This window comes from Emiliania huxleyi, assembly GCF_000372725.1.
Source record: "Emiliania huxleyi CCMP1516 unplaced genomic scaffold EMIHUscaffold_330, whole genome shotgun sequence".
Classification (NCBI taxonomy): domain Eukaryota; phylum Haptophyta; order Isochrysidales; family Noelaerhabdaceae; genus Emiliania; species Emiliania huxleyi.
In genome coordinates this window covers 45,999-73,030 of record NW_005199524.1, presented here as the reverse complement: position 1 = coordinate 73,030, position 27,032 = coordinate 45,999, and the positions used below count along the sequence as shown (strand labels likewise).

The 27,032-nt window shown below is 65.9% G+C and overlaps 10 protein-coding genes across 10 annotated transcripts in view; 3 read left to right on the top strand and 7 right to left on the bottom strand.

The window, feature by feature from the left end:
- Window positions 1-24: 24 nt before the first annotated feature.
- Window positions 25-789, top strand: EMIHUDRAFT_241371 (hypothetical protein; the record flags this gene model as incomplete). The annotated part of the gene is made up of 1 exon (XM_005773694.1): window positions 25-789. The coding sequence occupies one exon, from the start codon at window positions 25-27 to the stop codon at window positions 787-789; it is 765 nt and encodes a 254-aa protein (XP_005773751.1).
- A 1,783-nt stretch (window positions 790-2,572) lies between these two features.
- Window positions 2,573-2,878, bottom strand: EMIHUDRAFT_241369 (hypothetical protein; the record flags this gene model as incomplete). Its single annotated transcript, XM_005773693.1, has 1 exon — window positions 2,573-2,878. One exon carries the CDS (start codon window positions 2,876-2,878, stop codon window positions 2,573-2,575), a length of 306 nt encoding a protein of 101 aa, XP_005773750.1.
- A 962-nt stretch (window positions 2,879-3,840) lies between these two features.
- Window positions 3,841-4,776, bottom strand: EMIHUDRAFT_241367 (hypothetical protein; the record flags this gene model as incomplete). The annotated part of the gene is made up of 1 exon (XM_005773692.1): window positions 3,841-4,776. One exon carries the CDS (start codon window positions 4,774-4,776, stop codon window positions 3,841-3,843), a length of 936 nt encoding a protein of 311 aa, XP_005773749.1.
- Window positions 4,777-7,482: 2,706 nt separating this feature from the next.
- Window positions 7,483-10,989, top strand: EMIHUDRAFT_444515 (hypothetical protein). Its single transcript, XM_005773691.1, has 10 exons — window positions 7,483-7,521; window positions 8,037-8,100; window positions 8,170-8,324; window positions 8,739-8,801; window positions 8,934-8,974; window positions 9,185-9,311; window positions 9,539-9,628; window positions 9,999-10,055; window positions 10,125-10,172; window positions 10,549-10,989. Exons 3-10 carry the CDS (start codon window positions 8,211-8,213, stop codon window positions 10,894-10,896), a joined length of 888 nt encoding a protein of 295 aa, XP_005773748.1. The 5' UTR covers window positions 7,483-7,521; window positions 8,037-8,100; window positions 8,170-8,210; the 3' UTR covers window positions 10,897-10,989.
- Window positions 10,990-11,415: 426 nt separating this feature from the next.
- On the bottom strand, window positions 11,416-11,802 carry EMIHUDRAFT_117256 (hypothetical protein; the record flags this gene model as incomplete). The annotated part of the gene is made up of 1 exon (XM_005773690.1): window positions 11,416-11,802. One exon carries the CDS (start codon window positions 11,800-11,802, stop codon window positions 11,416-11,418), a length of 387 nt encoding a protein of 128 aa, XP_005773747.1.
- Window positions 11,803-15,413: 3,611 nt separating this feature from the next.
- EMIHUDRAFT_117255 (hypothetical protein) lies at window positions 15,414-16,159 on the bottom strand (the record flags this gene model as incomplete). The annotated part of the gene is made up of 2 exons (XM_005773689.1): window positions 15,414-15,682; window positions 15,916-16,159. The coding sequence occupies 2 exons, from the start codon at window positions 16,157-16,159 to the stop codon at window positions 15,414-15,416; spliced, it is 513 nt and encodes a 170-aa protein (XP_005773746.1).
- Window positions 16,160-17,282: 1,123 nt separating this feature from the next.
- EMIHUDRAFT_458400 (hypothetical protein) lies at window positions 17,283-18,780 on the bottom strand. Its single transcript, XM_005773688.1, has 3 exons — window positions 18,246-18,780; window positions 17,940-18,119; window positions 17,283-17,684 (listed from the first exon to the last, which is right to left on the bottom strand). Exons 1-3 carry the CDS (start codon window positions 18,732-18,734, stop codon window positions 17,547-17,549), a joined length of 807 nt encoding a protein of 268 aa, XP_005773745.1. The 5' UTR covers window positions 18,735-18,780; the 3' UTR covers window positions 17,283-17,546.
- Window positions 18,781-19,821: 1,041 nt separating this feature from the next.
- On the top strand, window positions 19,822-20,208 carry EMIHUDRAFT_117253 (Hypothetical protein; the record flags this gene model as incomplete). Its single annotated transcript, XM_005773687.1, has 1 exon — window positions 19,822-20,208. The coding sequence occupies one exon, from the start codon at window positions 19,822-19,824 to the stop codon at window positions 20,206-20,208; it is 387 nt and encodes a 128-aa protein (XP_005773744.1).
- Window positions 20,209-23,392: 3,184 nt separating this feature from the next.
- On the bottom strand, window positions 23,393-24,300 carry EMIHUDRAFT_241360 (hypothetical protein; the record flags this gene model as incomplete). Its single annotated transcript, XM_005773686.1, has 2 exons — window positions 23,393-23,617; window positions 23,674-24,300. The coding sequence occupies 2 exons, from the start codon at window positions 24,298-24,300 to the stop codon at window positions 23,393-23,395; spliced, it is 852 nt and encodes a 283-aa protein (XP_005773743.1).
- Window positions 24,301-25,236: 936 nt separating this feature from the next.
- EMIHUDRAFT_458399 (hypothetical protein) overlaps window positions 25,237-27,032 on the bottom strand; it is a gene marked incomplete at its 3' end in the record, with an annotated part of 3,798 nt that continues 2,002 nt past the window's right edge. The window contains exons 6-7 of the mRNA XM_005773685.1: window positions 26,257-26,400; window positions 25,237-25,500 (exon numbers count right to left, since the gene is read on the bottom strand). Coding sequence (XP_005773742.1) covers window positions 25,237-25,500; window positions 26,257-26,400 — 408 coding nt within the window. The remainder of the gene's footprint in view (window positions 25,501-26,256; window positions 26,401-27,032) is intronic.

The window sequence follows — 27,032 nt, the reverse complement described above, 5'->3', positions numbered from 1 at the left end:
GGGGCACCCCCCAGCACTCCACCCATGCATCGCTCTGCCACGCTCGTGCAACGCCGCTCTCTGGCCAGCCTCCCTCTCACGTGGCTGCCGCAGACCAAGAAGGTGGGCATCGTCGGCGGTGGGCCGCTCGGCGAGGCGCTCGCGTTTCAGTGCGCTCTAGCCGGCTTTGACACCTCGGTGATGGACCTGTCGATGATCGCTCTCGAGAGGATGGCTGACGTTCACCGCGCCCTCTCCGACCAGTTCACGACGGACATGAGCCAAGGCACGCCGTCTGTCCCCGCGTGGGGGCCGCTGATGCCCAAGGTGAGCTGGAGCGACCAGAGCAGCTGGGATCGACTTACATCCAAGACAGCTGCGCGAAAGATTGCGGACAAGGCGCTCAGCAGGCTGACGTACTCGACGGACGCGGCGGTCGCGATGGAAAACGTCCACCTCGTCGTCGAGAGTCTGCCCGAGGACCTCGATCTCAAGATATCTGTCTTCACCAAGCTGCACCAGGCTGCCGACGCGTCCACGATCTTCACCACCGCCGCGACCACTCTGCTCCCGTCGCAGCTTGCGGAGGCGTCGGGCAGGCCGCCGCTGTTTTGTGCCCTCCACTTTTCGGAGGACATCTTCACCTCCACCGTCTCGGCGGTCATCCCGCACTCGAGCACCGACCCGCTCGTCGTCGCGAAAACGAGGGCCTTCGCGGATAGCATCCACATCACTCCTCTGACCTTGGGGCCGTGCTTCGGCAGCGCGCAGGGCGGGCCGTACGCGGTCCGCAAAGAGGCGAACGCGTGAGAGGCCGCACTCGACCCTCTTGGGTCAGCTGGGCCGATCCAACTCGCATGTGGCGATACTTTATATCGGGCGGAATCCGCATCCCCAGCGCCGCTGAAGCTTCGCCCTGCGGCAGCGCGGGCTCACTAGATCGTACTGTACCGGTGTCGCATCATCTGTAGGCTAGGCCAAACGATTGCATGGTAACGTCTCCACGTTTGAGGGTGAGAGCGCTGTAACGTCTCGCGTTGTATTCGCGTACAGGGAGATAAAAGAGACCGATGAGAGAGTGCTGAGTGCAAGAGGGCGTGGCGAGGCCTGGCGCCACCCGCACCGCGAGAGGGCGCGGGGGCCCAAGCCGCCAGGCGAGCCTGTGCGCACACCCAGCCTCGACCGCCGTGTTGAGGCGTCTCTGAAGGAACACACACGTTGTGAACAAGTTCGCTGGGTGCCGTGGATGGGGCTAATTTGACAGGGGAGTGCGAACGCGAGGGAAGTCCGGTCTGGCGACGCGCGGCCGCTATCTCCGCCGCCGCCTCGACGGCGCGGGCGGTGCGTTCGGCGCCTCCCCTCCACGAGGCTCGAGGCCTTCGGCGACGAGGACGAGGGCGGAGTGCAGGAAGGCGCTCACCTATGAGGTAGCGAGCGCTGATAGAGCACCGAGGAGTGCTGGTCCTCTCGGGGGCGGCGGAGTGCAGGAAGGGCTCACGTGGCGCACGTCGAGCTTGGTCTCGCTCGAGAGGTGGAGGTGGTGCTCCTTGCCGTCGCCCGCCGTGTGCAGCTCGGGCCGCAGGTCGAACGCCTGGAGTAAGGGAGGAGGCGAGAGGAGAGGAGGCGAGAGCGCCTCTGCGTCGGCGCAGCCGAGGCCGGGGTTGCCACAGCCGGGGGATGGCTTCCGGGTGGCGAGCGCGTCGTCGGAGTGGGAGTCGAGGGACCACGCCGAGCTCTCCGACGAGCACGTGGTCCGCTCCTCAAGCCCAGCCCCCTCGCCGCTCGGCTGAGGGGAGAGCGAGCCGCACAGGCCGTGCACCGCGAGGAGCTTGAGGTGTGCGCGCCGCCAGCAGCGGCGGCCGCACGTGCAGTGCTGGCCGCCCAGCGACGGCACGCTCTTGAGCGACCGCCGCCTCGCCCGGGCGGAACGCGCCGGCGACGCCCGTCGATCGCTCACCACAGTGGACACGACCACGGAGCGGCGCTTCTCGTCCACCGCAGCAGCATTGCACTTGCCTTGAGGTTTGGAATCCCGCCGGAAGAGGCGCCAGAAGAAGCCGCAGGTTGGCGGCGGGGCTGGCGGGTTGGGATCAGCAAGACGCGGCGGCTCTTCCGCTGGCATCTTGTGGGCCAGGGCCTCGGTGGACGGCCCCGCTTGGCGTTTGGCCATGTTCCTATCCCTGGGCGCCGTCCTGGCTGCCAGCGCCTGCTGCCGGCGCGCGATCGCGGCATCCCGCTCCGTCGACCGCGGCTGACGCGGCTGGCCGGTCCGCGCCTCCGTCCTGGTCATTGTTTGGGGAGGCTGCTTGCGAGATCCTTCCCAAGAGTCGCTGCCGGGAAGGACGCTTGCTTTTTTCTGTGTCGAATAAAAAAATTCTCTTGATTGCCGAATCAGCATGTCACTCGTCGTCTCTCTGCTCCTCGCTCGGCCGGGCGGCGACTCGGGTGGTGCAGAGGCGCCGCCGCTGCGCGTGCGTGCGCACGAGGCGGCGCTGGAGCACGCCTGCCGTCGCCACCACGGCCCGACGCCCGGGGCCGTACGTCGAGTCGGACAAACATTTGGCGAGAGCCAACCGAGCATCTTCACCGAGCATCATCGGATCGACCCGCTCTCCTGCAACGAGCCGCGGGAGGGAGACTCGTACGATCCGGCTCGAGCGGCGGCGCGTGGCGCGCACATGCCCTGCTCGCCCGCGGCCGCTGAGGCACACCCGGCGAGAGCTACCTTTGCCCCCTCGGCGTCGTTTGCGAGGCTCGCCTCACCGTCGTGCTGCGGGGGCGGCGGTTGGCTTGGGAGGTGCACGTGGCCGCGCGTGGCGCGGCTGGCCCCTGCACTCGCCCTCATATTTTGTGCTGGCTCGCGCACGCGCCGCGAGAACTCGACGACGAGCGACTGCATTGGCGGGCTTCGTTGTCAAAGGCGGCGGCTCTGCGTGGTCAAAGGCGGCGCTTGCCATCAGCCGCCGTGCACAGCTGTCCCAAACTCTTTCATGCTTTGGCCACTTCCGCCCCCTCGCTCTCAACCCATCCATCCACCTCGCCTCGCGCCGCGCGCGCGATCTATCTCGGGCGATCTCGCGCTATCTATCTCGGGCGATCTCGGGGCCGCGCCGCGCTATCTCGGGCGATCTCGGAGCTATTTCTTTGAGCATGTTTGTGTCTGTGTGTCGCTCGTGCGTGCCGCCATCATCTGTCTAGCGTCCACCCAATACCGCGTTTTTTTGAGCATGGCATACACAGACGGGTCGGAAGACCTAGGGAAAGCAGGGTGGGCCTATACAGTACTCATCGGGGGCGACGCCATCGGCGATGAGGGCGCAGCGCTGACGAGCGAGGGCTACGGGCCAGTTGTCACTTCGGCGGCGCACCCAGCCTACCTCGGCGCGCGAAAGCATACCAACAACACGGCGGAACTAACCGCCCTACAAACGGGGTACACCAAAAGGCACGGGCTGCCTGCTCATTTCGCCTTTTTAGGCTAAGCTCTCCCCCGGCCGGCCGGCGACCCGCATGTGCGATGTTTTTCGTTCATACGTACGCTCAGTAACGACCTCGTCCACCCCCGTCGTCTCCCCCCCCCCTCCCCGGGGTTCGTTATTTATAATTTCGTTTTCACGAATACCTTAATTCGAATCAATCAATTCGCGTATGAACGCATCCGGCCTACTACGGTGCACGATTGATTGATACGGGCGGATATCGTCCGCAAAACGCCCGCATCAGCTCGCATCGCCACCGGGCCAGTGAACAACATGCTCCCCCGTACTGTTGTGCTGCACAACGTGGCGGGGCGCGCGTGAGCTTGCTCGTGGCGGCTACATACACGCTCCCCCTGGGGCCTGGGCTGGCGGGGGTGCCCTCTTAGGCGGCCTCGCCGGCACCGGCGACCCCTGGCTTTCCGGTGGGGTACCCCCCATCCGCCTTCTTGAAGCAGGCGGCGCCCGTAAGCCACAGGAAGAGGAGCACGCTCAGGGCAATGAGGGCCAAGACGCCAACGACGATGCCGAAGCTCAGGGCAATGAGGCACAAGATGCAAATACCGCCGTCGTCGTCGTCGGACTCCACCTCGGGTGGCTCGAGCCGAGAGACCGTGACGTCGGTATCGATGCCATCTTCCGCGAACTGATCGTTGAGAGCCTCTTGGAGTTTCGTCGCATCAGCAAGGATGCCGTCCGAGAGCGCGATCACCGCCGCGTCCGCGGCCGCCGACACCTTGAAGAGGATCTTTGCCGAGACCACCACGGAGCCAGGCGAGAACGTCAGGGAGACCGCCGACGGCGAGACGCCCGCGCCCGCGGCGAGCACCGCCTTGATCGCCGCCCGCTCCGGCTCGCCGTTAAAGTCTTCGACCGCGCCGGCGAGCGTGAAGGAGGTGACCACCGTGGCGGCGGGTGTCTTGCAGAGGAAACCCATAGACCCCGGTAGACCCAAATCGACGTCTCCAAAAAGGTCGTCGAGAATGCCTCCCACGGAGCAGAATGCCTTCCATCGGAGAAGCTCGGTGCCGCTGTCGGAGCAGTCCCAAGTGGTGTAGGAGGTCACGGTCAAGGTGTCACCGTCACAGGTCAACATCAACGAGGCCGCCGTTTGAGGGATACTGACCGCCAAAGGCAGATCTGAATCCTGAGGATCGGCGAGGCACTCTCCCGTGGAGATGGTCTCCCGAGTCGTGCATTCGGTCGAGCAGTCGGTGGAATTGCACGTGAGGATTTCGAATCCAGCCTCAAAGCCGTGGTCGGTCGTGTTCGACACGGCGGTGACGGACGCCACAAAGAGCGCGGTGAGCTTCACGTGCATGAATCAGAGAGAGACCTGCGAGATGGAGGTGGACATGTCGCTCGCTTTGGCGGTCGTTCGCAGTGTGGCAGCGTGCAAGTTGGGGTGGTACGCAGTGACGCGCAGGAGCAGTAGGGAGGCGAGCGGATGGCGGGCGGTGGGCGCGGAGGGCGATGCGATGATAGGGCACACCCAACTCAGACCTTGTCGTGGAGCTTGCGAGACGCGAGTGCTCAACCACGCAAAGCGGCTCCCCGAAGTCCTACGCTCTGTTTTTTTTCATAGCGAGTACGCGGCCTCGCGGCGGCGTGCATGCTAGAGGACGAGCAAGCCTGCTCTAGCCTCACGCGTTCTCCCCTGTCGTCTGTTGTGTTGTTGTGCCCTTGTTTGTTCTCTTGGCACCTTGGAGTGCTGGGGGGGGCGACAGGGAGGATGTGGCCTTGAGTTATGTGTACGCCAACTCAGGGTGTGTGGCAGCCAGCTGGCTGTGTGTCTTGTGAGCTTGTTTGTGTCTGTGTGTCGCTCGTGCGTGTCGTCATCATCTGTCTCGCGTCCACCCATACCGCGTTGGTGTCCAGTCCGAGCCTGACTGTTGTTCATCTTTCTACCTACCTACCTGCGTGCATGATGGGGAGGGTGACCCCCAAAACGAACAGACAGCTAGCGGAGCGCCTTCGTTCCCTCTGTCTGGCGACGCCTTCGCGCCCAACACACCGTGACGTGGAGGCATGTGGCGGGTCACAGCGGCAACAAATGGAACGACTACGTCGACGAGCTAGCTGCTCGCGGCAGGCAAGGTGACAGAGGCTCAAACGCTGCCGAGTGGGCGGACAACACCATCCCGACGGACACTCCCGACGACGGGAGCGACACGGAAGGACCCGCCCCCGACCCTCGGGGCGGGGGCCCCCGCCCCCCCGGGGGGCCCTTTGGGGCCCCTCCAGGGGGCGACCCCTCCGGGGAGGCCGGCCTACAGGAGCGACACACAGAACCACAAGACAAGACACTCAGCCAACGTGGCTGCCGCACATCCTGAGCGTACTTCCCAGTCTTCCGCGGCCGGACTCCATCCGGCACGCGTCGCTCAGAGCCGCGTCCCCTGCTCGCCACCCCGACGCTCAAGGCGCCCGAGTCGAACGACAGGCGGCACGCGAAGACTGGTTGCAATCCCGCCGACCGCCAGGCCGCGGGATGATGTGTGGCTGCGTGGTCATGTGGTGGGTCTCGGAAGCTCCCCTCTCGGGCTAGGGGCCAGCCCCTCTCCCTTGCCCTCGGAACAGTGTGTCCGAGTCGAGGCGTGAGAGATTTTTAGCAATACCAAACAACTCTAACACTTTTGTGTGGTGAGGCGTGTGCTTGCCGGTCGACGGCCGCGCGCGGTATTGTGAAGGGTGCGCGCGCGGCCGCGGCGCGCCCGCCATGGCTTGGCGCGGCGCGCCTACCAGCGGCAATTGTCGAGGCACGGGAACGCTTTCCCGGGGTCTTAGGGTTAGGGTAAGAAAAAGAAAAATCCTCTCGTATCAGCTGGCCCTTGCTGCCCCCCCGCACCGCACCCTTGCTCCTCTGTTGGGGCCACTCCTCTGTTCGCCGCTCCTCTGTTCGCCGTCTCCTCGCCGCGCTGCCAGCTTCCGATGAGCGTCGCCTACTCAGACCCTGGCAGCAGCTGGCTCGCCGAGCCGGCCGCCAGCCGCCTCGCCAGCGCCTGGCTCGCCGGCTGCGCGGCGTGGACGCTGCTCGTCACCTTTGCGTACGCAGTCGCGTGGAGCACTTTGGCGAGGAGAGACGCGTCGCGGCGGAGCGCCCACTCTGGCCGGGCGACGTCCGGGCGGGCGACTTCTGGCGCGAGCGAGCCGACGTCGATGCTGGACTGGACGGTCGCGCGCCTCTCCCAGGCGCGCGTGGCCAAGCAGCGGCTTCTCGTGCGCGTGCAGCTACTGATCCTCGCCGTGATGCTCGTCCTGCTCGTGTGGGCTGACTCGCCCATCGTCCTGTACGGCGTCGGCTGCTGGCCGAGCGAGCGGCTCGGAGTCATCTGGTGGCCGGCGCTGCTCAACATCCCTGGCGTCACGCTGCTGCCGCTCACGCTGCGGCCGGTGGACACGGAAAACATCCGGGTCGGGGTCTTGCTCTTTTGGGCGATCGGCTACACCTTTTCCGCCTTCCACGTGCTCAGCATCGCCCTCGACATCCCGGTGCCGGTCGGCGAGGCCCGCTACGTCGGCGTGCAGAGCGACCCCCTCTGGCTCGGCTTCCACGTCTTCACAGGCTGCGCCCTCCTCGTCGGCAGCAACCTCGACTGCCTCGTCCTCGGCTGGAGGCACGGGCCGGGCGGCGTCTCGCGCATGGTCCGAGAGGAGGAGCCGAGAGGAGGCCGAGAGGAGGCCGAGAGGAGGCCGAGAGGAGGAGCCGAGAGGAGGCCGAGAGGAGGCCGAGAGGACCTGAGAGGAGCCCGAGATGACCCGAGATGACGGGCTGGGCGGTGTTACGCGCCTGGCCGTGCCCGACGGCGCCTGTCCACCCCACGCCACCCTCCCCTACCCCACAGTACCCGAACCCACCCAGGCCCTCCCGTGTCCACCCCACCACTCCCTCCCCTACCCCACAGTACCCGAACCCTGTCCACCCCACCCCACCCTCCCCTACCCCACAGTACCCGAACCCACCCAGGCCCTCCGTTGTCCACGCCCTGTCCGCGACACGTCCGCGACACGTCCGCGACAGGTCGAGGCCGACCCTCGGCAGGGCCTCGCGTGGGTGCACTTCAAGGCGCGAGATTACCCGAGATTACCCGAGATTACCCGAGATTACCCGAGATTGGGCCTCGCGAGGGTGCACTTCAAGGCGCGAGATTCCCGAGATTACCCGAGATTACCCGAGATTACCCGAGATTACCCGAGATTACCCGAGATTGGGCCTCGCGTGGGTGCACTTCAAGGCGCGCCCTGTGTGCCGCTGCTCGAGGCGAGCCGAGGCCCCGCCGAGGCTCGACTCGGCTCTGCGGCGGTGGATAGGCGCCGCGCCCCCGAGGAGCTGCGGGGCGGCATCGCGCTGTGAACGGCGTCTCTCGACAGCCCAATACGCGGCCCTCTAGGCGCGCTGCATCTTCGAGAGTACCCGAGAGGACCCGAGAGGACCCGAGAGGACCCGAGAGGACCCGAGAGGACCCGAGAGGACCCGAGAGGACCCGAGAGGACCCGAGAGGACCCGAGAGGACCCGAGAGGACCCGAGAGGACCCGAGAGGACCCGAGAGGACCCGAGAGGACCCGCGATCTGCCCCCAGGTGCGCTGCATCTTCCAGCTGCTCGGCGCCGCGCTGCTCCTCTTTCCCGCGCTGCGCGTGCTCGGCCCCGACCCCGCCCACGCCTCCGCACCGCGCGATTTCTTTTTTACCGCCCCCCCTTTTTTCTTTTTAGGCCCCGACCCGGCCTTTGCGCAAAACGTCAACGCGGCGCCGATGCTCGTGCTGGGCGCTTGCGCACTCGCTTCGCCGCTGTACGCGGGTCCCGCGGCGCGCGGCGCCGTGCTCTCCTGGCTGGGCAGACTCGGCACCACGGCGGCGGAGCGCGAGGCGGCCGTCGTGCCGAGATCGCCCGAGATCGCCCGAGACCACACTGGATCACCCGAGATCACCCGAGATCACACTGGATCACCCGAGATCACCCGAGATCACACTGGATCACGCTAGATCACACTAATCACGCTAGATCACCCGAGATCACCCGAGATCACACTGGATCACCCGAGATCACCCGAGATCACACTGGATCACGCTAGATCACACTAATCACGCTAGATCACCCGAGATCACCCGAGATCACACTGGATCACGCTAGATCACCCGAGATCACACTGGATCACACTAGATCACACTAGATCACCCGGTGCCACACCAGAGTCCACCCCGAGACTAGGCGGCCCCGAGACCTCCCAGAGACCACCCAGAGACCACCCAGAGACCACCCAGAGACCACCCCGAGACTAGGCGGCCGTCGTCTCGACGCTCTGCGGCCTCGGCAGACAGTCAGACGGGTCGCTGCTGCGCAAGGTCTCGCCCCCTCCCGCCCCGCTCCCGCCCCGCTCCCGCCCCGTTCCTGCCCCGCTCCTGCCCGAGATCGCCCGAGATCGCTCGAGATCGCTCGAGATCGCTCGAGACCACCCCGAGGCCAACCGAGACTAGGCTGGCTTGTCCTTTCGCGTCATCTCGTTCGACCGCCTGAGGCGACCTCATCTCGCGCCGTCCCGTCTCACCTCTCGCCTCACCTCTCGTCTCACCTCTCGCCTCATCTCTCGCCTCATCTCTCGCCTCATCTCTCGCCTCATCTCTCGTCTCACCTCTCGCCTCACCTCTCGCCTCATTTCGGGACCTCCCCGAGAGCGGTCTCGGCGGATCTCCTCCTCCCACCGGCTGCCTCCTCCCGCCGGCCGCAGGTCCGACGACTTCGTCCCGGGCGGCGGAGGCGGGGACGCGGACAAGCGGGCGGAGAAGGCTGCTCTCGGAGACTGCGACGCGTTTGTGTCGCACGCGTGGCTCGACAACGCCGCCGCCAAGTGGCAGGCGCGAGCCCCGGGCCGTCTCGCGCAATCTCGCGCGATCTCGCGTGGATCTCGCGTGATCTCGCGCGATCTCGGGTAGATCTCGGGTGATCTCGGGTAATCTCGGGTAGATCTCGGGTGTGAGCTCGGCACTCCAGTGGCGGGCGCACCCCAGCGTCAAGGGGCAGCGAGCGCCCAATCTCGGGCGATCTCGGCTGACCTCGGCCGATCTCTCGCTCGCTATCTCAGGCGCTCGAGCGTTGGGCTAAGGCCTTCCAGCAAGAGCGAGGCCGCCCGCCGACCTTGTGGGTCGACGTCGTGTCGATCGACCAGTCGGCCGTCGCGGAGCCTAGAAGCGGACTATCTCCCCATATCTCCCCCCGTAGCTCCCCGTATCTGGCAGCACGGAGCCTAGAAGCAGACTATCTCCCCATATCTCCCCCCGTAGCTCCCCGTATCTGGCAGCACGGAGGCTAGAAGCGGAATGCACACCCGCGCCTTCCGGCTAGCGCTCGAGATCACACGCACTACTAGTAGTACTCCGCTGCATCCGCTGTCTTCGCGTAGTAGTAGTAGTAGTAGCAGTAGCAGTAGCAGTAGCAGTAGCAGTAGCAGCCCTTGCATTCACGCGGCGCTCTGAGTACGCTGCGCGAGTCCGTCTTCTCCCGCCCCGTTGTCCGCGTCTTCACACCGTGTCTTCACACCGCAGGTCGCCGAGTCGCTCGCGTGCCTGCCGATCTTCCTCGCCGGCTGCGAGAGCCTGCTGGTCCTCGGGGGGCCTGTGTACACGTCCCGGCTGTGAACAGCGTCTCTCCACACCTACTGCTGTGAACAGGTCCTCGGGGGGCCTGTGTACACGTCCCGGCTGTGGTGCATCATGGAGGTGACACCCGCAGCTACACCGCCACCACGCGCCATACAACGAGACAGACAGACAGACAGACACAGATACACACACACACACACACACACACACACACACACACACACACACACGCACACGCACGCACGCACGCACGCACGCACGCACGCACGCACGCACGCACGCACGCACGCACGCACGCACGCACGCACGCACGCGCGCACGCACACACGCACACGCGCACACGCGCGCGCGCCCTGGCCAGAGGACTCGTTCTCGGAGCTCTCCCCGAGCGGGCCACGCAGGCCCGCTGCCGCGGGGAGAGCTACCCGCACATTCGAACGCCGCACACGCCTCCCCTGCGCCTCTCTGAGCTGCCTGGCCCGCGGCCTCGCAGATCTTCACCTTTCTGAGCATCACCACCGACCTCAGCCGCGTGACCATCGTCCCGCTCAAGGGGGGCGGCCGTCGCTCGGCGGCGGAGCTCGACACTCTGAGCGCATTCTCTCGCTTCTCGGTGGAGCAGGCAACGTGCACGCTCGACACCGACCGAGAGAACATCCTCTCAGTCATCCAGTCGTCGTACGGGACGTACGACGACTTCGACCGTGCGGTGCGCGGGCTCTTTGCAGAACGCCTCGACCCGAACGCAGCGCCGTCGAGGTCGGCGAGCAGCTATCGGGCGCCGTCGGGGGCGGATGCGTCGCGGAGAACAGCGAGCGAACTGGGGTGGCCGATGGTGTAGGCCTAGGCGTGCCCCAGCGCGTGTGTGCCTGGACGAGGTCTGTGTTAGTATATTGTGCGTTGTTTCAAAGTAAAAACTGCCAGTGGCCAGTGCACGAGAAAGAAATTAAACTTAAAAAGTAAGTATGACTATGAGCTCTCTATGAGTATGACCAATGAACCATGAGCCCATGAGAGATGAGACGCCCCTCGCGAGCGCCGCGCGGCGCGCGCGCGCCCGTCTTTCTCTTATGACGCGTCTCGCTATCATCTATCAACGACGGACACGGTGGTGCAGAAGTACTAGCCATATGTGTATCGCGCGCCTTGCGGGGGGCGCGCGGGAAAGAGGCACCTCTTAGTGCATGACGGCGCGCAAGCAGAGTACGACCTTCGTACCGTTTTAAGGCTCCGAGAGGCGGCGGGTTGGGGTGGTGGAAGGGAGAGGCGGCGCGTCAAAGGCGGCAAGAGCGGTGGCTTAGCGGCGGTGGCCGTGGTAGCTGCGTCGGTGGCGGCTACGGGTCGGCAGAAGCAGGATGGCTCAGGCATGTGCCGCCTCCGCCTTGTTTCGTGACGAGAGCATGAAGGACGTTACGGTCCGGAGCAGCGAGGGCGCCTTGGCCGCCGGCTGCGGCGGAGGGGTCGGCTCCGCGGCCGCAGCGCTCGCGCGGCTTGCGCGATATCTGTAGAGCACCTCGTCGCCGGTGCGCTGCCGCTGCTGCATGATCTGGTGCCCCCGCTCCTCGTCCCACGTCGCGTTCAGCTGCTCCTCGGCCACCTGCTCCTCACGCAGGCGGCCGACGGCGCGCTGGAAGATCGCGCTGACGCGGGACTTGCGCTCCGAGGCCGCGTCGATGCTGGCGCGGCTGACGCGGCTGGCGTGGCTGGCGCGGCTGACGCGGCTGACGCGGCTGGCGCGCGCGAGCATCTGCTTTGGTCGGGAACGTGCGAGTTTGGCGACCTTCCTTGTTTGTCGACGTGTCCTCCTTGTGAATACTTGAGCACTGGATAGGGTCGATTCCGCATGGTGTCCTCCTTTTCAGTGTAGTAGTACTTTTAGCTTACTGGGACAAAAGTGTGTCAGTGTATGTAGCTCTTACGTACATTCCCGAACGAAAGAGGACTGCTGACAGGGTTTGCGATGAGGAGCGACCCGACGGGTTTCTCGGAGGTTAGTGCACCACACTAACCGCCGAAGCGCAAGCACTCACTCGGAGCAAGAGAACTACGTTTTCCGACTCCTTTTCCGAGCGACGCCCGGGTCGAAACTGCCTCGCCCTCGGCCATTCCAACGGACGGCCAGGCCGGCTTCGGCTTCGTTAAGGCGGGTCTGCACCCACCCACCCACCGCTCGCCCAGCCAGCCAGGGGTCTATCTACAAAGGTCAGAGCTGTCTTAACCGCTCGCTTGCTTGCGCAAGAGCCTCCGCGGCCGGCCTCATACTAGCACCCTCCCACCGCCTAGAGCCCACCGCACACCGGCCGGCTTTTGGTTGGACTATCTATGTGAGCTGTCTGTGCGTCGGTCGGTGTGAAAACAAAACTGCGCCGCCTCGCGCGCAAAGTCGCGCGCGGCAGCGTCGACCGCACGGCCTACTCGCCCACTCCCTCTCTTTTATGTCCCACCATGCAGAGCGCATCTCTCTCTCTGTTGTGCGAGGCGTGAACCGCGCCATTCGCTCTCACATGGCAACCCTGTCTACACGTCTCGCGCGCGCGTGAACAGGGCTCCAGGCCCCAAATGACGTGTGAGTGTCAGAGTTGTTTGGTATTGCTAAAAATCTCTCTCTCGGTGTGTGAGTGAGCTTTAAGTACAAGGGACCGACTGGAGAGGAGTCTTTTGTAAATCGGTGTCCGACCCCTCGATGTGCGGTTGAGGTTGTCGCAGACGCCATCGGCCTGAAAAGCGAGCAGGCGTCCACGTACCACGAAATCGATATAACACCCCTAGAGAAGCCGTCGTTGACACGGACACATCCGAGAGTGAGTCCCGGATCGTCCCCTCCTTGTCGCTTTAGGGTTGTCCCAGACGCCATCGGCCCTGAAAAGCGAGCAGGTTACACGGGATTATCGATTTCGTGGACGCATCCAAGGCACGCCGTGTCAGTCTTTGACGGCCGAGACAAGGGCGCAGCGTCCTCACGGCTTCTCAAAATAGACCATGCTTTCCGCGGTCACGCCGGCCGAGGTCAACGCCATCGACCCGCCCGCCCCTCCCGACGCGTCTCCCGAGCCGGATGAGCGGCCGCCGGCCAAGGCTCGCAAGCGGCCCAGGCCGACGGAGCGATGCGGCTGGACCCCCGAGGCCGACAAGTGGGTCGCCCACGACTATGAGACCCTCAACCCGTGCTCCCAACCCATCCACTCGGGCCGCGCCGCGCAATCTCGGGAGATCTCGCGCTATCTCGGGGCCGCGCCGCGCCGCACCCCCCCCACCGCCGCCGCCCCGGGCCGGTTCTCGCCAAATGGCCTCCCACCGCATCGGCGCGCGCGTCGCGGGCCTCTCGCCAGCGCAGCTGTGCGCCATCATCGAGGCGCAGGCGGGCGCGAGCGACGCCGCAATGCGCGTGGCGGAGGAGCACGCCGCTCGGCTCGTGGAGCAGCCCGAGTGGGTGCTCTCCGAGGTCCTCCTCTCGCCGGACCTCGCCCCGCACATCCTCGCCCAGCTGCCGACCACGGAGCACGCCGCCAAGGGGACGTGCCGCGCGTGGCGCCGCGGCTGGAAGGAGACGCTGAAGAAGCGCGAGAGGCCGCGCTTGGTCGTGTTCTGCGGCTACGACGGCGAGGGCGAGATTGTCAACTCGCTGGAGCGGTACGACCCGTCCACCAATCAGTGGGGGGAGGAGGCTGTGGCCCCGATGTCGACGGCACGAAGCTATTTCCACACGGCGGTGCTCGACGGTAAGCTGTACGCTGTGGGCGGCGTGAATAACGACGACGGCATCCTCAGCTCGGTCGAGCGGTACGATCCGGCTGCCAATGCGTGGGAGGCGGTGGCGCAGATGAACACACTGAGGATGGCCCTCAAGGTGGCCGTGCTCGACGGCAAGCTGTACGCGGTGGGAGGCTGCAGCAACGACGAAAACCTCAGCTCGGTAGAGCGGTACGATCCCGCGACGAATGCGTGGGAGGCGGTGGCGTCGATGGGGACGGCGCGGAGTGACCATGGCGTGGCGATGCTCGACGGCAAGCTGTACGCTGTGGGCGGATTCGATCATGGCCGCCTCAGCTCGGTCGAACGGTACGATCCGGCGGCGAACGCGTGGGAGGAGGTGGCGCCGATGGCGGAGTCGCGGGACGAGCTCGCAGTTTCGGTGCTCGACGGCAAGCTGTACGCCGTGGGAGGCATGAACGCCGGCTACATCAGATCGGTGGAGCGGTACGACCCTGCGTTGAATGCGTGGGAGGCGGTGGCGCCGATGGCGACGACGCGGTATAGTCACGCTGTGGCGGTGCTGGATGGCAGGTTGTACGCTGTGGGAGGCTTCAACGACGGCGACGGCGACTTCGGCACGGTCGAGCGGTACGACCCGGCCGAGAATGTGTGGGAGGTGGTGGCGCCGATGGCGACGGCGCGAGGCGCTTCTATCGCGATTCTATCGCAGTCTTGATGTAGTGCGGTCAGGTTTGTAGCCTGGCGTTCGTGCCCCCATTTGTGCCGTGGGTGCGAGCATATTTGTGACACGTAACGTACGACGTAGTTTCAATACACAGCCAGACACACGCTAGGACTCGCGCAGTGCGCGGCCGGACCATGCAGCCATGCTTCATGTGCAAGGTGGGGTCGGTGTGTGGGTCGCAGATACTAGGTCCAGCCCTGGGTGGCGCGCAGGTTGTGACATTTGGCGATTCCGCGACTTACTGGGCCCCTGAGCCGCTACCCGTGTGCGATTTTTTGTGGCCCGGACATGATACTGATAGTAATTCGGGTCAGAACCGGCCAAACACAGGCTACAGCCCCACACACGCGCCCGCCATAGCTCCTGGAGAGCATGCGCGAGTGACGCGCTGCAAGCCGCGAGAGTGGCATCAGAGGCAGGAACGACGTGCTCTTGCTGCACCTCGCAGCTGCACCAAGTGTGCTCGCAGTGTATGCCACGGCCACTGCCTGCGGCATTGCTCTCGTGCAGCTAGGCGATGCAGGTCCATCAGCAGGGCTCATCCAATGCGAGCGCACATTGTGCGTAGCCGCGGGCAGGTGGCAGTGCACAGCCGCACACCGGCTGTGTCGGCTCGAATGCCCCCGGCAGTGCTGCTAGTCATCAACTTGCGTATTAGGGCCGCAGCAGACTGCTGCTGTGGCAGCAGCAGCAGCCTGCTGCTGCCTGATTCAGTCAAGCCAGCGGTGCAGCGAGGCGTGCAGAATTCGCGCGGTTTGGTACCTCCTGAGGCTGAGCGCGTTCAGACTCGGTGACCGGAGTTGGATGGTCCGATGGAGCTCGGCGAGCTCCATCGGACCATCCATGGCCGGACGGCGGAGCGTGAGGTGGCGAGCGGAGAGATGTACCGCAAGACCAAAAAAACACGGATCTGACGATTGTCAGGCCTCCTGCATCATCGTCTCGTCGTCGCCAGTGGCTGGGTCTTCTGGCTCCGACCGGACGGCTCCACCGCCCAGCATCTGAGACATGAACGCGAGGTCAAATTCTGGCACGTACGGCGGCAGCTCAGGCATCTGCCTCTGCCCCCTCGCCGCATCGACGAGCGCGCTCGTGTCAGCTCGCAGCTGCTCCTGGTGCCGCTGCTTGGCCGCCGCGATCGCACTCGCTCCGCTCGATGACATCGTGAGGCACAACGGTCTGCGAGCTCCTTAGTCCTTTCGCCCAGCGGGTCCACCACAGAGTTCTCCCCATCATGTGCCCAAATGCGCCCGCCGTTTTTCGTCATACCCCCCCCTGGAGCCTGGAAACCCGCCGACTTTGATTGGGTCCGGTTCAACCTCACTCTCATCTTTATACTTACAGACACAAAACGTCAGATCCTGCGCCACCCAGGGCTGGACCTAGTCCGCAAACAAGCTCCGATATTTTCCTCCGCTTCACCTTCTCTGAGCACGGCGTGGACCTCTATGACCACGCCCTCGCCGGCGGATCGAGAAAAAAGATCTGGTGCCAGTCGCGAGCCATAGTCGGCGTACTGGACGCCGTGCGCGTCGAGGTGGCGCTTGAAGGCGTCGATGTCATCGGTGCGGAAGGCGATGTATCGCGGGCCGACGCCGATCGGGTTGATGGCCTCACCGCTGCGGAAGGCGACGCCGAGGTCTCGCGTAGCGAGGTGCATCTGCATGTGGCCGTCCGTGCCTTTGTAGCCTGGCGTTTGTGCCCCGTTGCTTTGTGCCGGTCCCGTCCTGTTCTTCCGAGACTGGCATGTAACAGAACGATGCCACCTGCCGCCTCGGTTGCCGAGCTGCGAGCTGTCCGCGCGCGGCTAGCTGAGCTGACCGAGCGCTCTATGATTGGACGAAACAACCAACGCGGACACGCCACGGAGGTACGGCTCCGGCTTGTCGGCCAACATAAGACAGGAACATCGAGCAACCAACCCGGCCGCAGAAACTCCGAGACGGCGCAAGCCAGCAAATCCAATCGAATGCGAGCTCAGGCACGACGCATCGAAGAAATGGCGAGCCAAGGTGCGGGGGCCAGCGCTCGATTTAGGCCTCGTGCCGTGGACTTAAGCGCGGCTGGCTCGCGGAGGAGTGCTCAAGGTGAGTGTTGCAGGCCTGCGTGCGCAGTGGATGAGCCCGCAGCCTCGCCAAGCGTGACGGACGCGATCAGCAGGTGCGAGCGAGCGAGGGCACAAAGGCGTGTCTCGCGTTGGCGTGAACGGCAGCAGTCCTGGGAGGAGGAGCGTCTACGCACGCTTGGAGAGACTACAGGCCCAAGGCCACGCCGCAAAGTGCAGGCGTTGCCCAACTCTCCAGAGCGCGGTGACGAGGCTCCAGCGTCGCCGCCTCCTCCAAAACCAGCGTCCAGGGAAGCCTCTAGCACGATGAGCAGCCTGAACTCAAAGCGGTCAAGCGGTCACGAGCGCACGGCAATGAGAGATACAACTTCAGAGAGCGGGCCCCGGCCGCACTTTGCCGAGTCTGAGCCGTTGCTTCTTCTCGCCATGGATGGCACTCCCACGAGTTCCCGTGCCTACCTGCGAGGCGCACCGCCGCCTTCGCTGTCCACGGGATGCAGGCGCACTGGCGTGCGCCGCCGAAATTGCAGCCCGCCCTTGGCTCAGGAGCAAGATGAGGCGCCACTTCCTCAAGAGGCGGAGTATGTCTGTGTGCGCGGCATCTCCAGTAGCGACGCGCGATGTCGTTGGGTTATGTCGGCTCGGGGGTATCTTCGTCACTAAGTCGGGGTTGGGCTGGCGCTCTAGCGCGTGGGGCGACAAACCCCCGCACGATGGGGAAGCGTTGGGTTGTATGTACGAGATGTTTTTCTTCACGCAGTGTGTAGCCACAGAGAGACAGCGCCGCGCGCGAGACAGTGCAAAGACATATTACAGGACCCACAGCCGTACGCCGCACATACTGAACAACATCGAACTCAACTAGGAACATCGTCTCCCTCCCTCTCCTAAGCCAGTACCACCCGCACGTCAATAAACAGGCCAGTACGCAAGAAAAATGTGGCCGGGATGTGCGGGGCGCGGCTCGAGGCGCGGCAGGCTCCGAGGCTCACGCCGCGCTCGGTGTCGCCGCCATGGTCCCCAAAATGCGTGCAACGACGCCCTTTGGCAAGCGGCCCTCCTTCTCGGCCAGGCGTAGCCGCGCACGGTAGCGATCCTCTGCCGAGAGCGCCGCCTGGTCGTCAGCCTGGTCGTCCCAGGCGGGCGATGCGGCGAGGCTGCGCTTGGACGGCGGCGAGAGCGCCGCCGCCGCGGGGGGGGCGGCGATTGGCGGCGAAGGTGGCTCCGGCTCGCGCGGCGGAGATGGTGGAGCCGCCGGCAGCAGAGGCGGGGATTGCTGCGGCTGCAGGGGCTGCTGCGGCTGCGGGGGACGCTGGAGTGGCTGCGGCGGCGAGTGCGTGGCTTGAGCGGGGCCCATCCAATACCCCCCGGGGATCTGGACGTACTGCGGCGGCCCCCACATCGGGATGAGCTGCGACGGTGGCATCGGCATGGCCTGGGCCATGGGAAGGCCCATCAGTGGCCCGGGCACCCACCGCTGCGCCGACAGCTGGTTGTACTGCGGCAGCTGGCAGGGCGGCGGCAGCTGGCTAGGCTGCGGCAGCTGGTGGGGCGCCATCTGCTGCGAGCCGGGATACGGGCGGGGCGCGAATACCGGCGCGGGTGCGCCGGCGGGAAGGAGGCCAACGTGCGCCGGCGAGGGTGCTCCGGCGGGGAGAAGGCCGAAGCGGCGGCGGGCCGAGTCAACGTCGACGGCCGTCTTTGCCTCGACGCCCATGCCGGAGAGCTCCTTTTGCTTGTGCCGCACCCAGCGGTTACGGCAGCTGCTCTCGGTCCGGCCGGGGAGCATGTCCGCGATATCCTTCCAGCGGAGACCTCTGAGAACGCCCTGGCAGATGAGGTCGACCTCCTGCGTGGTCCAGCAGTCGCCGCCCCGATCGTCTGCCTTGCCCTGCTGCTGCTGCAGGCGGAGGACGCGGTTGCGAACGCTGTCGCCGGACCGGTCCTCACCCGTCTCACGGCGGAGGAGCGCCGCGATCGCCGTCCAGCACGGGCCGAGGGTCTCATAGCCGTGGGCGACCCACTTGTCGGCCTCGGGGGTCCAGCCGCATCGCTCCGTCGGCCTGGGCCGCTTGCGAGCCTTGGCCGGCGGCCGCTCATCCGGCTCGGGAGACGCGTCGGGAGGGGCGGGCGGGTCGATGGCGTTGACCTCGGCCGGCGTGACCGCGGAAAGCATGGTCTAAAATTGAGAAGCCGTCAGGACGCTGTGACCTTGTCTCGGATGACCGGGCTGTTTCGCGGCGTGCCAGACACGTCCACGAAATCGATAATCCCTTTCAACCTGCTCGCTTTTCGGGCCGATGGCGTCTGGGACAACCCTAAAGCGACAAGGAGGGGACGATCCGGGACTCACTCTCGGATGATATGTCAACGACGGCTTCTCTAGGGGTTATATCGATTTCGTGGTAGGTGGACGCCTGCTCGCTTTTCAGGCCGATGGCGTCCGTCTGCGACAACCTCAACCGCACATCGAGAGAGAGATACCAAACAACTCTAACACTCACACGTCATTTGGGGCCTGGAGCCGGAGCCCCCCTGTTCACGCGATCACGCGCGCGCGAGACGTGCAGACCAGGGTTGCCAGGTGAGAGCGAATGGCGCGGTTCACGCCTCGCACAACAGAGAGAGAGATGCGCTCTGCATGGTGGGACATAAAAGAGAGGGAGTGGGCGAGTAGGCCGTGCGGTCGCTGCCGCGCGCGACTTTGCGCGCGAGGCGGCGCAGTTTTGTTTTCACACCGACCGACGCACAGACAGCTCACATAGATAGTCCAACCAAAAGCCGGCCGGTGTGCGGTGGGCTCTAGGCGGTGGGAGGGTGCTAGTATGAGGCCGGCCGCGGAGGCTCTTGCGCAAGCAAGCGAGCGGTTAAGACAGCTCTGACCTTTGTAGATAGACCCCTGGCTGGCTGGGCGAGCGGTGGGTGGGTGGGTGCAGACCCGCCTTAACGCTTAAGGTGAAGCCGGCCTGGCCGTTGGAATGGCCGAGGGCGAGGCAGTTTCGACACGGGCGTCGCTCGGAAAGGGAGTCGGAAAACGTAGTTCTCTTGCTCCAAGTGCTTGCGCTTCGGCGGTTAGTTTGGTGCACCCTAACCTCCGAGAAACCCTTCGGGTCGGGGGTCGCTCCTCATCCATCGCAAACAAACCCTGTGTCAGCAGTCCTCTTTCGGGAATGTACGTAAGAGCTACATACAACCCCCGACACGTCGACAAACAAGGAAGGTCGCCCAAACTCGCACGTTCCCGACCAGCGGGAGGTACATACATGCTCGCCCGCGCCAGCCGCGTCAGCCGCGTCAGCCGCGTCAGCCGCGCCAGCCACGCCAGCCGCGCCAGCATCGACGCGGCCTCGGAGCGCAAGTCCCACGTCAGCGCGATCTTCCAGCGCGCCGTCGGCCGCCTGCGTGAGGAGCAGGTGGCCGAGGAGCAGCTGAACGCGACGTGGGACGAGGAGCGGGGGCACCAGATCATGCAGCAGCGGCAGCGCACCGGCGACGAGGTGCTCTACAGATATCGCGCAAGCCGCGTGAGCGCTGCGGCCGCGGAGCCGACCCCTCCGCCGCAGCCGGCGGCCAAGGCGCCCTCGCTGCTCCGGACCGTAACGTCCTTCATGCTCTCGTCACGAAACAAGGCGGAGGCGGCACATGCCTGAGCCATCCTGCTTCTGCCGACCCGTACCCGCCACCGACGCAGCTACCACAGCCACCGCCGCCAAGCCACCGCTCTTGCCGCCTTTGACGCGCCGCCTCCTTCCGCTTGCACCGCCCCAACCCGCCGCCTCTTCCGTGGAACGCAAAGGAAGACCCGTGTGTGCGCCATGGCCTCGCGCCCAGAATAGCACGGGGACCCTCAGGGGTTGCTGTCGACTAACTCTGTGCTCCGGTTGTCCGAGCGAGCGCCGCGCGACGGCGCCGGCCGCCAGGTTGACAGCAGCGACGCGAGGGAGGTGAGGAGCAGGAGCGGGAGCATTATGTGAGCGCAGAAGAATTTTACGACCTTCGTACAAGAAAACTCTCGCACGACACCTCGCACGGGACTGGCGCGCACTGGCACTATCACAGGTACACCACAATAGCCGCCTAAGCGACTCCCGCGAGGACGGCGAGGCACTTAGCTCCGTGCACTCGACCGCCCTCGCCGCAGTGAGGGCAGAAGAAACCGCGGGCGGCACCGCACTCCAAGTGCTCCAAGGCGCGAAAAAAAGGATCGCGACAACCCAAGAGTGGGACGACCGCGAGGTGGCGCATGAACGATGAAGCTTGAAGGTTGCAGCGAGAATCGGCGAGTACTGAAAAACGGGCGAGAGACTGCGAAGAGACAGGCATCATCCTCCCATCTCTACACAGAAAGACAGACACACACATCACTCTTCCTCCGAGCTCACATTGGCTCGCTTGCCCACACCTCGATCTTCTTGGGCAGCAGCTGGTTCGACAGGCACTCTCCGTGGCTAAGGCAGCCGCTATCGCCCTCGCCCCAGGTAAAGACGTCGCCCTTGACGGTGTTGGCGAGGCTGTGTCGATCTCCTGCTGACACAGCGACGACACGCTGGCCAGCCAAGGCCTCAACCTTCTTGGGCAGCAGCTGGTTCTGCTGGTCGCCGTGGCCCAACCGGCCCTCGCCTCCCCAGCCCCAGCTCCAGACGGCGCCGTCGGCGGTGATGGCGATGCTGTGCCCGCCTCCTGCCGACACAGCGACGACGCACCGCCCCGCCAAGGCCTCGACCTTCTTGGGCAGCAGCTGGCGCTGCTCGTCGCCGTGGCCCAACCGGCCTTGGTATCCACTGCCCCAGCTCCAGACGGCGCCGTCGGCGGCGATGGCGAGGCTGTGGAAGCCTCCCGCCGAGACAGCGACGACACGCTGACCAGCAAAGGCCTCGACCTTCTTGGGCAGCAGCTGGTTCTGCTCGTCGCCGTGGCCCAACCTGCCAGAGGCTCCCTCGCCCCAGCTCCAGACACCGCCGTCGGCGGTGATGGCGAAGCTGTGGAGTGGTCCAGCCGAGACAGCGACAGCGCGCCGCCCCGTCAAGGCAGCAACCTTCTTCGGCAGCGACTGGCGCTGCTGGTCGCCGTGGCCTAGCTTGCCATGGCTTCCATCGCCCCAGCTCCAGACGGAGCCGTCGGCGGTGAGGGCGAGGCTGTGGTAAAGTCCAGCCGACATAGCTACGACGCGCTGGCCAGTAAAGGCCTCGACCTTCGTCGGCAGCAGCTGGCGCTGCTCGTTGCCGTGGCCCAACTGGCCGCTGCCTCCACCGCCCCAGCTCCAGGCGCCGCCGTCGGCGGTGAGGGCGAGGCTGTGGCAGGCTGCAGCCGACACGCTCACGGCGCGCTCGCCGCCAAGCGAAGAGGAGAGGCGCGTGGGCGTGTTGAGCCGCGTCACGCCCTCACCGTGGCCAAGCAGCCCTGGATTCCAGCTCGCTGAGCCGCACGACGAGAGCCGCCCCTCGCCGTCGATGAAGACGCTGTGCCGTTCGCCTGCCGCCGCCCTCGCCGGCGGGTTGGACTCGCACAGCAACGCAGACAAGCACAGCCACCGCACAGCGCAGCTCTCGCCCTCTGGCTGCGCCGGCAGCTCGAGGCCGCGCTCTTTCGCCCACAAGCGGATGCCCTCCTCCGCAAGCGAGTGAAAGAGCAGCGAGACGGCCGCGACGCGAGCGATGTCGAGGGGACTGTCGCAGCGAGAGAGGACGCGCTCGAGGAGCTCCCTGGGGAGGTCGAGGAGGCGGGCGGGCGGCGGCGCGTCCGGCGAGGGGGCGGAGGCGGAGGCGGAGGCGGAGGCGGAGGCGGCGGAGGCGCGGCGCGAGCGGCGACGCGCCGGGGTGTGCATCGCGAGAAAAAGAAAACGGCGCCACCACTCTGTGTCAGTGTGCCTGTGGTAGGAGAGACTGCCAGCGACAAGCTGGAGGCAGGTCGCTAGACTGAGATGAGACCGCCAGTGGATGTGGGAGTCCACCGCGCACCGCGCTGCGAGCCTGTCGTGTCCCTTGTCAGGAGCAGGAGAGCCCCACCTGTCCCCCTGATCGTCCTTCCAAAATCCTGCTCGTGCAGGTGGGGACCCTGTCCTCGTCCCATCCCTCGTTTGGCGTGTCTGTTTTCTTTCTTTTCTTTTTACCACTCTCCACCCCTCCATGAGTGTGTGTGTGTGTGTGTGTGTGTGAGTAGGGGGGCTGTGCCCGGGCGGTGTCCGGTGTGGAGTCCCCTTCTGATCCCGCCTGAGATGTTGGGTGTGAGGTTGTGGCGGCTTCGATCCCAAGGGGGGGAGCTGATCCCACTCGTAACCAACTCTCAGGGGCAGTAGGTGGGCGAGCTTGGAGCGCGCTCATCTCGATCGTCAAGGCGTCGCTACGCGCAGTCTTCCGCGGGGGGAGCTTCGTCGACGGGTGCGGGACCGCGGCGCAGTCAGTGCCGTGGCGATGCCTCCGGCTGTTTGCGGCGGGCGGCTTGCTGCTCGCTGCATGGCGAAAAACTCGTCTCGCCACACGCCAAGGGCTTATGCTCTGGCGAGACGTGAGGCGCATGCGCCCAGGATGGGAGGGGGCATGCGTAACGACACTGCTAGAGATGCCTTTCGGGGCCCAGAGACAAAACTTCTGATGCCATGCGTGACCTAGTAGTGTCCCCAGCTATGGGCGTGTCCACGTTGGAGCCAGGTGTGGTGTGGGCGCGAGAATAGCTCCGCCGTTCATGGAGGCAACCGATGCGAGTCGACTGGTGTGTGTCGTCGTGGTTTCGTATCAAGACCGGGTGCACCCGGACCCACCCGGAGGGGCCCGGGAAGGGTCTAGCGGCCCTCCAGCGGCCCCCAACGCCCCCCCGCGGCCCTGTTTTGGTAGTGTATCACACATATGTTGTGTCACTATCATACCCACGACCCAGGGTACCCGAGCGCTCCCGAGCAGCTATAAGGTCGAGCCGCTGGAATGCCTCCTCCAGTGGCACCCAGTCGCGCTCGAGGTACGGGAGGAGCATATCATACAGTTTCACTGCCCGAGCCTGCAGCTTGGCACACTCGTGGCACTTGTCCTCGTGGGCGAGCTGAATCCCGTAAACGTTCCGCATATCCTATAGATATCGAATTGCGCCTCGTTCAGGCCGGCGTCGATCATCCGACGGGTCACCCGACGTTCGAAGACGCTTTCCCGATCGCTGTCCGAAGACGCGTCGTCGGGACGGGAAACGCTGGCCGGCAGGTCCTCGACCGCCGGCTCCTCCTCGACCGCGGGCTCCTCTGGCGTGGGCACGTCCTGCAACGTTTCTGGAACGACAGCGAGAAGCGCCTCCGCGCCCGCCTGCCGCCGCTTGCACTTGCCCAACTCCTTGTCCACGCCGCTCGCGTGCGTCTCGAGCCGCTTGCCGTACACGACCGCCTGCTCGAGTCGCGCGCCCGCCAGCTCGCCGCGTAGGTCCCACACAAGGTACGCCAGCGCAGCCTTCTTCAGGTTCTTTATCTGGAGAGCCATCAGCGCGCCGCGCCGCTGCGACGAAAAGAGCGTGTTTACGGCAGCTTTCGCGGCGATGATGATGCCGTTGGTGACCTCGCCGACGATGCTGACCTCGTTGGAGGGTGCGGGGACGGGTTGGTTGCCGAGGAGCATGGTCTCGAGGCGATTTAAGAGCGCGGTGGGCTCCAAGGCGAGCTGCGCCGAACTGGAGCGAGTCGGCCGCGCCCGAATTGCTGGCACCGCATCGGCGCCGGTCGAGTCCGACACGACCGCGGTCTTCTCCACCGGCTCGAGGTTCGCCATCCGCGGCGCTGCACCGCGGATTCGAACGGCTGCTCGCTCCTGCTCGGCGGCTGGCCTGTCAGCACGGCGCTTCGAGAGGGCGGTCGCCGTCGGTGCACGTTGACTATCATGGCGAGCAGCCCCGCAGTGAGTGGATGCAGCCCACCGGAGGTACTGTCTGAGGTGGGGCCCGGCGCGTGAGGCTCGTCGGCGTCCGCCATCACCGCCTGCGGCCACTGCAGAGTCGGCCAAACCAGGCTTGATTTTGGCCATTTTGGCACGGACCCTTGCGGACTCTTCACAGCTGGGTCCCGGTGCACCCGGGAATACTCACTCACTCACCCCTCCACCCCAACTCACACACCACCCACTCCCCCCCCCCCCCCCCGTCTCTCTCTCACTCCCTGCTCGCTCCCTGCACGCTCACACGCACGCGCGCGTTGCGCCGCGAGCGCTCCGCGCTACTCGCCCGGCCGGGCTCGAACCCCACAGACCACTCGACCAAAAGCCGCCCACTCCCCTGCCACCTACCTGGCTCATCGGCCCCGCCCGCCTCTCCTCTCATTCTATCTCATTCTATCTCGTTCTATTTCGTGTCGATCTGACAAAAAAACCGGCCAGACTAGGGCTCCTGCCGCCTGAAACGGGACAACATTACACCACCTCACACGCACTACCCCCTCAGGGCTAAGCAGTGCGCAAGTCCACCCGAACTCTAGGCGAGGCATCGACCGCTCCTTTGGAATAGTGCCGTCAGTGGCTGCACTAGACGCCCATTAGATGGCGCGCGGCGCGGGCGGATGGCTAGGGGAGAGAATGCGGAGAGACTAGCTCGCAGGTAGATGTGCTCAGCCAAGGGCAAGGGATGAGGGGAATGTGTCAGTGTGAGGGGTGCACCAACCGCAGAGCGTCATGTTTTGCCTTTGAAAACTGAACAGTTTTTTTCTGCGCCCCGCATCAGAACAGCACCACCGCGCACGTCACGTTGTCGGTGGTGCCGCGGTCCATCGCCTCGAGGACGAGCCGCTTGGCGAGCATGTCGGCCGAACGCGCCGTGTGCGTGAGGCAGTGGAGCACGCGCGCCTCGTCCATCACGTCCCAGAGCCCGTCCGACGCGAGCACGATCCCCACGTCCGTCGGGGCGCGCGCGCAGCAGCGCAGCTCTGGCTCGCTGCTGAGGCCGAGGTGGCGCAAGCGGCGGTCGCCGATGCAGCGCGTCACCTGGATCACGAGTCGCCGATGACCCGAAGAGTGGCGTGAGATTCGCCGAGATCAAACCGGCCGCCACCTGGATCACCCCGCCGACGCGCGCTTTGCCATCGGCCGTCGTCTGCACTGTGCCGCCCGCGGCGGCCACCCGCGCCGCCTCCTCGGGCACAGCGGCGTTATGGTCGCGCGAGACACGTTCGAGCGAGTCGGCGGCGCCGGCCGCGCCGCCGCGCCACAAGTGCGCGACGCAGTCCCCCGCGTTTGCGATGAGAGTCGTGTCGGGCAAGACGAGGGCGGCCAGCGCGGTGCACCCCGAATCCTCGGACGGCGCCTGATCTCGGGCAATCTCGGGTGATCTCGGGCAGTCTCGCCTGACCTCGGGCAATCTCGGGTGATCACCAGTTCACCGAACTGGCGGTGATTCGACTATCTCTCGGCTGTGACCCTCGACTGTCTCTCGACTGCCTCTCGGCTGCCTCTTGACTGCCTCTCGACTGTCTCTCGGCTGCCCCTTGGCTGCCTCTCGGCTGCCTCTCGGCTAGGAGACGCCTCGGCAAGCAGCCTCTCGTTGAGCCGGACGAAGCTGCGGCTCAACGCCTCTCCGAGCGCCGCGGCTCGCGCCCCGCCGTCGACGCCCGCCTGCGCCGCCTGCGCCGCCTGCGCCGCCTGCGCCGCCTGCGCCGCCTGCGCCGCCAGCTCCAGGGCGAGGTTGTCCGCGCCTAATGTTGAGCTGCGGGTGAGGGGAAAGAGAGCGGCGGGGAGCTACACTCTCAGGGCGAAGCTGTGCGCGCAGAAGGCGGCGGCGCCGTCGCCGCCGTGCCCGTCGAAGACCGCGGCGAGGGCGACGCCTCCCCGCACGAGCATCACGTGCCTGTCCTCCATCCGGTCGGCGCCGCGCAAGCCGGCCGTCGCCTCGACTCCGCCTCGGCACGCGCGGCTGCCCCCCCCGCCACACAACGCCGCGAGCGAGGCGAACGCGGCGGCAGCCCCACCGCCACCGCTGGAGCCGGCCATCTCTGCAGCCGCCGTGCCGCCCGCACCGCCCATGCCCTCGCCGCCCGCATCGCCCATGCCCTCGCCGCCCTCGCCGCCCTCGCCGCCCTCGCCGCCCGGCCCTGCTGCGGCCTCGTCGAGGAAGGCGGTGGCGGCGGCGACCTCCGCACGGGGGGGGAGCTGCGGCGGCGGCGCTGCCTGGCCGTCGAGTGCCGCGAGGGCACCAGCCGCGGCGGCGGCCGCCTCTGCCGCCGCCGGCCGCTCCGCTGCGCCTTGCGACTATGTCCTCAACGCGGACCGGCGTCTGGGCACGGGCGCGGCACCGAGCCGTGGACTCAGGGCACCGCGGGGGCACAGCTGAGCGCGTGTGTCCTCTTGCGAAGTGCCGGTCGGAAGACGCGGGTAGTGTCGGCTTCTAGCGTCGGCTTCTAGCGTCGGCTTCTAGCGTCGGCTTCTAGCGTCGGCATCTAGGATGCCTGCGCCCACAGCTTCTGCACGAGGGCGACCAGCTGCGGCGGCGGCGCCTCCGCCGAGGGCTCAAGAGGGGGGAG